The sequence below is a fragment of the Vicia villosa genome, linkage group LG6 (genome assembly GCF_029867415.1).
Source record: "Vicia villosa cultivar HV-30 ecotype Madison, WI linkage group LG6, Vvil1.0, whole genome shotgun sequence".
In the NCBI taxonomy this organism is placed as follows: domain Eukaryota; kingdom Viridiplantae; phylum Streptophyta; class Magnoliopsida; order Fabales; family Fabaceae; genus Vicia; species Vicia villosa.
The window spans coordinates 143,032,557-143,042,886 of NC_081185.1; the positions used below are offsets into that span (position 1 = coordinate 143,032,557).

The 10,330-nt window shown below is 35.5% G+C and overlaps 2 protein-coding genes across 2 annotated transcripts; one reads left to right on the top strand and one right to left on the bottom strand.

Annotated features, from left to right (window-relative positions):
• Window positions 1-5,201: 5,201 nt before the first annotated feature.
• Window positions 5,202-5,975, top strand: LOC131614872 (uncharacterized). Its single transcript, XM_058886411.1, has one exon. It carries the CDS (start codon window positions 5,202-5,204, stop codon window positions 5,973-5,975), a length of 774 nt encoding a protein of 257 aa, XP_058742394.1.
• Window positions 5,976-8,654: 2,679 nt separating this feature from the next.
• Window positions 8,655-9,598, bottom strand: LOC131614873 (uncharacterized). Its single transcript, XM_058886412.1, has 2 exons — window positions 9,511-9,598; window positions 8,655-9,430 (listed from the first exon to the last, which is right to left on the bottom strand). Exons 1-2 carry the CDS (start codon window positions 9,596-9,598, stop codon window positions 8,655-8,657), a joined length of 864 nt encoding a protein of 287 aa, XP_058742395.1.
• Window positions 9,599-10,330: the final 732 nt, after the last annotated feature.

Below are 10,330 nucleotides of genomic sequence, written 5' to 3' on the forward strand. Positions count from 1 at the left end.
GCGGGGTGAATTTCACTTTGCAATATTGTTATAAATACCAGCTTTTCTCTTTCATTCTCCACACTCCATTATTTATATCAATTTTCCAAATACCCATTCTCTCTTCCCCACTTTTTAGCTGCGGGTTCATCATTATATACACCCAAAATCTCTTAAAATTTTCATTTTTATCACAAATCAAAACCTCTAAACCCCAATTTTATAGTTGGTTCAACGTTTTGTCATCAAACTCATTTTTAAGGTACACATCTAAACGAAATTAGTTGTTATTTTTAAAATATCATGATAAAATTTGTATGATTTTGTGTATGAAATTTTTGTGATTTGGTTGAAATGTTAGAATTTATATTTTTAGGATTTTATGTTAAAGTTTATGTTTTTAGGGTTTATGTTAGAGTTTATGATTTGGTTGAAGTATGATTTTGTGTATGAAAATTTTATGATTTGATTGTATTATATTATACTGCATCAATATTAAATTAGTTTATATTATACTGAATTAATGTTTTTAGGTTTATGCCAATAGTTTGTTTTTTTATATATAAATATTATATTTAAAAAACAAGATAATATATGTTTTAAACATAAAATTTTAATATTATGTTAAAAACATATTTTGTTTATGTTTTTTATATATAAATAAATGTTTTATGAAAACAGAATAGCATTACTAATATTGTATTTTTAAAATAGAATTTATTATTAGCATTATATATAAAAAGCAGAATAAAAAAATTTCCAATATTCTTATGGGAATAAAATTAACTAACTACACCTTCTCACTAGTATTTACATTGATATTTATTTTTAATTTTTATAATTTTAAAATTAAATAAAATATGTAAAGTTCATAGGAAATACTATTTTTAGTCAAACACATAGATAGAAATATTATTCCTAGGAATAAGAACCCGGGGAATACGATTCCAAAGAATGTTACTTCATAACTTAAAACAAACATGTACCTAGCAATTAAGTAAGAAATTCTTTTTTAGTAAAATATTAGTATTAAAATATTTTTATCGTCATAATAATAATAATAATCACAATAATAATAATAATAAGCTATATATGAAAACATTTAAGTTTTTTTTTCACTTATCAATATTTAACACACTTTTGACTTTAATTTTCTTCTCTTTTGTTTTGTGACTAATTTTTTAAATATCATCCTATCTTTATGTATGAATATATTTCAAAGCAGAGAGCAAAACAATTGGGATGCTAAAGTCTCTCCACAGTAGAGCCAATGGAGAAGCCAGCTGATCAGATCAGGCTTTGCTTAAAACTAGTTAAGGGAAGAGCTCACCTACTCCCTTTTCCACTTTGCAGGCTCTGCATCAACAAAGTCACTCACACGAGCATCGTCTCCTAGAGAAGAGACATGGCTATTCTCGAGGAAATTAGATTGCTTGGTAACCACCTATACTTCCAAATTTCAACCTTGGTACCATCGCCTATCACCCACCTTGCCACTTTCTTCTGGCAGTCATATTAAGGTGCCATGTTAGTCCCATCTTTTTTATATTAATTTATAATTTATCATATATAAAGAAGGGAGGCAGATATCATGGAAAGGGTGTTAAGGAAGCAGGATACAAAGAAGGTTTTTCTCTGTCAGTGAAGGAAGTTCAGGGTGGATCTGATAGCATTTCTAGTGAAAGCCTATCTAGGGTGGAGTGTACCGGGAACGATGATTTTTTTGGGAAGAAGTGCTCTGTTGTTTTTGAAACGGCGAAGCAGGGATTATATGAGGAGAGAGGCAACAAATCTTGCTTTAAGGGCGTGGCAGCTGAGGGCCCCATTTGTAATGGGCCTAACGTTATTTTGGGGGAGGCTCATCTCCTTAATTTGGACTCAGGAAAAATAGGCTTTTCAACTAAAAGAGACAAAGGTGTGGTTTTGTCATCTAGTGCAGATATTTTTAATAATAAATCTGAATTTACTTTGGTGGGACCCAGTATATTGGAGAAGGACGCTGATTTCTTGGAAGACGGCTTTCCCATGCACGTAGGAAGGGATAAAGGAGTGGGTGAGGTTCTGTCTTTTGATGACCAATGCCTTAAATTGAAAAATTCTAAGAAGGTGAGAAAGCACATGAGGGAGATTTTTAATTTGGGTGAAAGGGTCGATAATTTCTCATACCCTCCAGATTTGCTGTTTCCTTTGCATTCCAAACTAGAGCAGAGGTCTGCCAAGAGAGATAACTTTGAGGAACAATCATATTTGAACAACTCTCTTACACATTCGGATGTGAGGAACTGCAATGCTAGAGTGATCAAAAGGGGTATAGGAGCATCGTCTGAGGGGTTATGGAAATCTATGAAAATGTTGGGAATTACAAATTCTTCGGAGTTTTGCAACCCTATTAAAAAACTGGAGGAGATGGAGTTTCGTGGACACAAAGGGAAGGAGGTTTTGAAAGAGACTATCAATGGGTTTAAATGATTATTTATTCCCTAAACATTAGAGGAGGTGGCAAGAGGGTGAAGAGGAAGAGAATTGGCTTCAATATTCAGAGAGGTAGGGCTGATTTAGCTTTTTTACAAGAAACGAAGTTGAGGGATGTTCAGCATCAATATGTTAAGGAGTTATGGGGAGATGAGTGGGTGGAATGGTCTCACCTAGAGTCCGAGGGGCTTCGGGAGGTATTCTCATTATGTGGAGGAAAGATTTCTTCAAACTTATTTATAGTTTCCGCGGAGAGGGATTCTTAGGCGTTTGTGTGGAAAACGATAAGAAAATAATATATTTTGTCAACATTTATGCTTATTGTGACCACAAGGATAGAATGAACTCTTGGAGAAAGATTGTGGATTTGAAGAGGAGGAGTATTGATGGATCTTGGTGCATAGGTGGGGATTTCAATATTGTCACATCATCGGAGGAGAGAGTTGGTATTTCGAAGAAGAATTATAAAAGGGAGATGGTCGATTTCATTGATTTCATTAAAGAGATGGAGTCGGTGGATCCACCCACGATTGGAGGGAAATTCACTTGTTCAAATAGGTGTGGTAGTGCGATGAGTAGATTGGATAGATTTCTCTTGTCTTCATCCTTTATGGACGATTGGAAGGTGGAAGGACAAACTATAGGAGTTAGAGATGTGTCGGATCAAGCTCCCATTTGGATTCGAGACAACAAAAGGAATTTGGGTCCTAAACCTTTTAGATTCAATAATCTTTGGTTTAGCCACAAGGACTTTTATTCCTTTGTGGAGAAAGAGTGGAATTCTTTGGAGGTGAAGGGTAGAGGGGACTTTTGTCTTGTTGAAAAATTGAAGGCTCTTAAACTCAAAATTTCTTTGTGGAATAAGGAGGTGTTTGGGTGGATTGATACTAATATAGAGGAGGCGGGAAAAGAGATGCACTTTTTAGATAACAAGTTTGCTCATTTTGCAGGTAATGTTCCGAAGGAGGAAGTGGCCAAAAGATCTAAGGAGGCCATTGTGTTTTGGGACAATCTTTATAAAAAATAAGGTTTTCTTTGGCTAAAGTCGAGACAGTTGTGGCTTGCCGAAGGTGATTGCAACACAAGGTACTTTCATAATTCCCTTAAAGTAAGGAGAAGGAGGAATTCTTTGTGTTCTCTTTTGTCAAGTAGGGGTGTGCTTGAGGATGTTAATGAGGTCAAAGAATTCACTTACAACCACTTCAAGTCTTTTTTCGAGGAATCGGAGGAAGGGAAGGCCGAACATTAGCAGATTGGATTTGAAGAGGCTTCATGTGTCGGAGGGGTTGAGTATAGAGCGGCCGTTCACGGAGTTGGAAATTAAGGAAGCTATTTGGTCGTGTGATGGCAACAAAAGTGCCGGGCCGGATGGGTTCTCTTTAGAATTTTTCAATAAATTTTGGGTTGTGATTCGGGTTGACGTCTTGAAGATGTGCAATGATTTTTATCTTAAAGGTTCTCTTGTGAAATCTATCACTTCATCTTTCATTGCTTTGATCCCAAAAACCAACAATCCACAATCTTTAGGAGAATTTCGACCCATTTGTTTGGTGGGTAGTATTTACAAAATTATTGCAAAAATTCTAGCGGCTAGAATGAAGGAGGTCATTGGGAGTTTAGTGTCTACCAACCAAACCGCTTTTGTCCCGGGTAGAAACATGATGGATGGTGTTCTTTTGGTCAACGAAATTATAGATTGGTCGATAAGGAAGAAAAGAAGTTGTCTCTTGCTTAAAGTGGACTTTGAAAAGGCATATGACTCCGTATCTTGGCAATATCTTAGAGAAACTATGTTGCGGATGGGGTTTGGTGTTAGGTGGATGAGGTGGATGGAAGCTTGTATTTTTAACAATCGTATGTCCGTCTTGGTTAATGGAAGTGCAACTAAAGAGTTTAAGGTTCACAAAGGTTTAAGACAAGGTGATCCATTGTCTCCCTTTCTCTTTGTGCTTGCCATGGAAGGTTTGACCGCTTTAGCGAAGAAGTCGGTAGAGGTGGGGAACTTCAAGCCCTTTATGTATGGGGAGAACGATAGTGTGGACATCCTTCAATTCGCGGATAACACTATTCTTCTAGGCGAAGCGTCTTGCGATAACATTTGGAATATGAAGGTGATTTTGAGAGGGTTTGAATTGGTTTCCGGGTTGAGGATTAATTTTGGCAAAAGCAACATTATAGGAGTGAATGTAGGAGAGTGGTACATTAATGCCGCCTTGACATTTCTTTCTTGTAAGAAAGGAGCGATTCCTTTCAAATTTCTTGGAATTATGGTGGGGGACAATCCTAGAAGGAAGAAAGTGTGGTTGGATGTGGTTAACAACATAAAGAGGCGTCTTTCCTCGTGGAAGGGAAGAAATATTTCAATGGGAGGTAGAGTCACGCTTATCAATTCGGTTTTGAATTCAATTCCTATTTTTACGCTCTCCTTTCTCAAGATTCCCGGAAAAATTGCCAAAGCAATTAGGAAAATTCAAAGTGAGTTTTTATGGAGCGGTAAGCTTGATAAAAGGTGTATTCATTGGGTTAAGTGGGAGGTGGTGTGTAAGCCTAAGGCGAAGGGTGGTTTGGGGGTTAGAGATGTTAAAGAGATGAATAATGCTCTTCTCTTGAAATGGTAGTGAAGAATCCTCCATGATAACGAAGCTATATGGAATAGATTTATCAAGGTGAGGTATTTATGTCCTAAAATTAGAATTCAAGATTACGGGGGCGTTTTACATAGAAGCGACGATTCCATTTGGTGGAGAGATATGTGTAAGAACAATGTGTTGGACGACATTATTGACAACGGTTTTTCCGGATGTTTCAAATGTTATTGCACGAATGGTAAGGATACTCTCTTTTGGCATAATAGGTGGTTGGGTGAACAATCTCTTTGCTTGGACTTTCCAGACTTGTACGATTTATCAATCATGAAGTATTGTACGGTGGCGGAGGTTTTAGAGTGGACCGGCGGATCGTTTAGGTGGGACTTCGACGGCCTCTTTTCAGCTGTTCCTTCTCACGGCTCCTCTTCTACAGCCGCGGCAGCAGCTAGCAGCAGTTGGCTTCGGTTTTGTGACCGTGTTCGTGGTTTCATTCCTAGAGCGAACGGTTGCGACACTTTCTTGTGGTCCATTGCCAAGGACAAGGTGTTCACCGTTGCGAGCATTACTTTCGCGATTGATAGTGCCAAATCAATTGCATGGGATTATCAATTGATCAATTCGTTGAAAGTGATGTGGGAGCTCAATCTCCCGCCCAAGATCAAGGTCTTTGCTTGGAGATTCTTTACTGATCGGCTTCCTACTAGAGATCAATTGTTGAAAAGAGGTGTTGCTAATGTTTTGTGTCCGAATTGTGTGTTGTGTGGTTCTTCTCTTGAATCTTCTTCCCATCTTTTCTTCAATTGTCAAGAGGTGAAAGCGATTTGGAAACACGTTTTTAATTGGCTCGGTATTTCGGAGGAGATTAATGAAGAGGATATGTTTTGTTTCGAAGTTATTCAAGACAAGGTGAAGTGTAGCAAGCGTATATTCAAATAAATTTTGTTTGGGTAGCTACTATTTGGAGTCTTTGGCTTATGAGGAATGCCATTATATTTAAGCGGGAGGTGTTTTATTTTGATGTTATTTGTACTAACATAGTTTTCCTTTCTTGGAGATGGATGTATTGTGGATATACTAAGTTTTAACCAACATATTATGAATGGTTTAAACTTCCTTTATCCGACACTCGCAATCCATAGTGCCTTGTTTTTTTTGTAAGGGTTGCACCCCTAGTGCGAGCTTTTCAATCAATTGCTTATTAAAAAAAATATATAATGTTTACGTGTTGTGCTTGACAGTGAAAATGAAATAGTGGAATTTAAGATTTTAATGTTAGACTCCTTTCTCTGGCATTCCTTATTTTCACAACTTTTTATTCAATTCAATAAATCTGTAGTAAGTTTGAAATCTTGTGGAGCTGCTAAGTTTGATATCTTTGTATGATTCTTGTTATATTTTTACTTTCTAGGAGATTCAATATTTCTAATTTCAAATTAGATTTGAATTGCAAACATGTTCGCCGAATAGTAATCATGAAACAATTAGTTGCAACTTTCAACTGCCATCATTTGTATTTTTTGTTGTTGCAGTAAAAAATTCTCATATTTATCTGTTACTATTTTTTGTTCTACACATATGCACTCTGTCGCTGTAATAGCCCTAGCAATCCTACTGTTAGATTTACTTAAAGTGCTATAATTATGGCACATTATCTTTGACACATTAATTTTATGTTGTACATGAAACATACGTGAGTAGTGTTACACAAGCCACGCAAAGTAGTGATGATGTGGATGGATTGACAAGAAAACAAATGGGGAAAGAAGCTGCCGGAGGTAAAACATGGGGGCGGTGTTATGGAGCTGCACAATTGGCGCGCAACGTAAGATATAGAGTGATCTTCTTGACACAAGTGTCAATTACAAACCCCAATAGAGAAGCAGATAACCAAGCCATTGAGGCTGCCAGAACTGAAGCTGCTGTTGCACGAGCTAATGCACGAACAGATGAATTGGAAAAGCAATTTGAAGATCTTAGGAAAATGTTTGATATGTTTCAGTCTCGTCAGGTGGGTCGACCTTCTACTTCGAGTGAACATTATCATTATAATTATTCGGTAATTTTAGTACTCCTTTGACTTTCATTTCTTTCATAGTTTATACTGGTTTGAATACCTTTTTTCGTAAGCATACTGATTTGAGTGTAATTATGACTGCATATTTGGTATTATTTATGGTGGTTATTAGCAAGTGGGGATTCATGAATAGTTTCTGTTTGATTTTTAATTGAAGATTTTTTGTTAAGTTCACACTCTATAATCATTAGTTGGGGGATTATATATCATAACTGTTAGAGCATACAGGGGCTAATGTGCTGTTTTCTGTTTGATTTTTTAATTGAAGAGTTATGAATAGTTTCTGAAGGGTAAATATTCAATTGATGATAGACAATGTTTAGGTTTATGAAGTTTGTTAGAAATTAATTTTATGGTTAAGTTGAGTTCATTATTGACCAATATATTTTAGTACACTAGAGTGTTATATACATGAAACTTCAAGGTGTTAGCTTCAAGGTGTTTAATGCCGACGCTAACAGCTATTAGCGTCGGTTTTTAGGATGTTAGCGATGACTTAAGACCGACGCTAAAGTGCTTTTTGTTGTAGTGTTTGATAGAAAATGGACACCAAAACAACTGGTGATTAAGATCTTCATCGGTAATAAATCACAATGCACAAAAGTTGTTATGGTCATCGCGAAAAATCCATCTTCTAGGCAGTTGATCTGTCATATGAAGGGTGTTTAAGATTAATTGCTACTCGAACACATGAATTTTGGACGCCACGTTGCTGGCCCAAATACGATCCAGCGCACGAGATGCGCTGATCAAAAACATGATCGACATCCATACATGTCAAACACACATAACTAGACCGGACATAATAAATCCCATCATAGTAGAGTTTCCACACAAATTTGTCCATAATAGAATTTTGAATCATTAGTTCGTTTAGAATTTGCATCAAGTTTTGGCCTTTAGATCTGGCCTCCATAGAGATACTGTCACACTAGATTTGCAAATTCTACCTCACTGATAGAACCCCGTTTCAAAGGGGGAAAGATCAAGTTTTTAAAATTTTTTTTAACAACTTGGTCCTTTAATTTTTTGTGTGTGGTTGAATTAGGATTTGATTTTATATTTTTTAAATATTATTTTATGTATTTAGGATGCTAATATATATATTTTGTTGTAATTTTATGTAGTTTGAGTGATTGAATTAATTTAAGATCGAACAAAAAAAGGTAAAAAATGTCAACAATACACACGTTAGTTAATTTAAAAGACTCACTTGTCAAAAAATATGTGCCGATTCAATGGAAAATATGAAAGTTGTGAATAATTTTTTTATAAAATTTAACTTGTATAATATTGTTTAATCAATCAATCGCAAACTCTAAATCATTATAAATGTTTGACTTTTATTATAATCACACAAATGATTGGTTTAACTCCACACAAGTATTTATTAATTAAAGAAATTTAATCATTGATTTTAATCATTTCAGTCCAATATAATTATAAACTGTTATAATACTATAACACCTGGTAACAAAACCTATATCCTCAACTACTCTAACAAAACCGAGCCTTTAAGACCTTCTTGTCGTCTAAGGAATTTACCGTGAATTGGGAGTAGCTACCTTGGCCACATAAGCACAGTTTCCCTTTCTTCCTCTACATCCTCCTCCTCTTCCTCCATTTCCTCTTCCTCTATTCATCTTATAGTCATTATTATAATGCTGATATGCATGGTTCTTAGACCATGATATGTTATTCTCTCTCTTTTTGTTATATCCTCCCCAATTTTTGTTCTCGACATTTGGTGTTTGATACTTTTCATGCAGCTCACCACCATACTGTTCCTTGGGAATCCACCTTTGAGAATCATTCTGTTCACAAGAGTTTGTTTCATTATTTTCTTGGTTTTCATGGTTGCTTGATCCCCATCCCTCAGCACCATAACTCGGTTCTTGAGGTTTTGTTACTTCTTCCTCCTCGTCCCCCCATCCAGTAGGTGTGAGTTCCCAATTACCAAGATAATTGTCGACAATCACAGTCTCCTCCTGGCTCTTTTCTATTATTTTATCTCTGGCCTCTTCTTCTCTATCCAAATCCAGATAGAGTTCATGATCAACACATGCATCCCAATCTACTTCGTCGATGTACATGTCTGGATCCGGCAACGGAATGTCGCAGCAAAAGCCGTTGATGTCAGCCCAAAACCTGTTTTTTGCATCGTGGAAAGCCTGTTTGGCGGCAGAGTCATCCCACTTCATCACATCGGAATGCGACTCCATATACCTCTTGCCTTCTAACAGCCTTCCCCATGAAACTGCACCAACAGTAGTACAAAACTTCTTTTCCCATAAAGGTACTGTTGAAAACCTATTATCTATAAATCAAGAGAAGTAAACAGAATCAAAAGAAAGAACAAAACGAAACAAAACAAAGGGAAAACAAAAAGATAGTTACCCAAAGGTGGTTTTCCGTAATAAGATGAAGATCTCCTGTTACCCCCTTGGCTATTACTGATCCCTTGGTTTTTTCTCCAGCTAGCCATTTCAAAATGATGAGATGAGTTTGATACAAAGACAGAAGAAGTTCTGTGATGTTTTTTGTTGTTCTACGAGAGGATATGTAGTGCACCAGTCAGTATTTATAGGAGCAGGTTCTTACCTGCTTTTTGTTTTATTTCTCTTGCCATTAATTTTTTAGACTGAAATATAGAAATATATTTTTAATTAATAAGATTTCCTAATATCCAATCTTAGATTTGAAAAGAAATGAATGTATTTATGAGATTTTAAAAACAAATGCATGTATGAAATCTCTTTATGTTTATTCTATATTAATCAATTCATTGCATCGCCTCACATATTACTTTTTTTTTTTAATGAAATTTAGATATTTTTAAGATTTAACCTGTCAGTAATTAATTCACGTGGCTGGTAAATTTATTTTTGATGTTGATCTAACTTTTAGAAATTCTTATTACTTTACCCTTTTTCTTGTTACTTTACTTTTATTTTTGTATTGAATATTTTAAGCTTGAATATTATGATATAATAATTGTTAAAGCTTAGCAAACAATGGCTTAGATATGACAAGTTATTGTAACTACATTATTGTTAAGATGCATTTCGTGTAGACAATATATGAAGTTTGTTAATTCGGTTATAAGGTTGTTATAAGTTATTTAGATGATTTAGCCCGGCCAAGGTCATTCAAGATATTAGAAGTATCCTTAGCAATTTCTTGTGAAGTGGTAATGTGAACAAAAGATATATCTCAT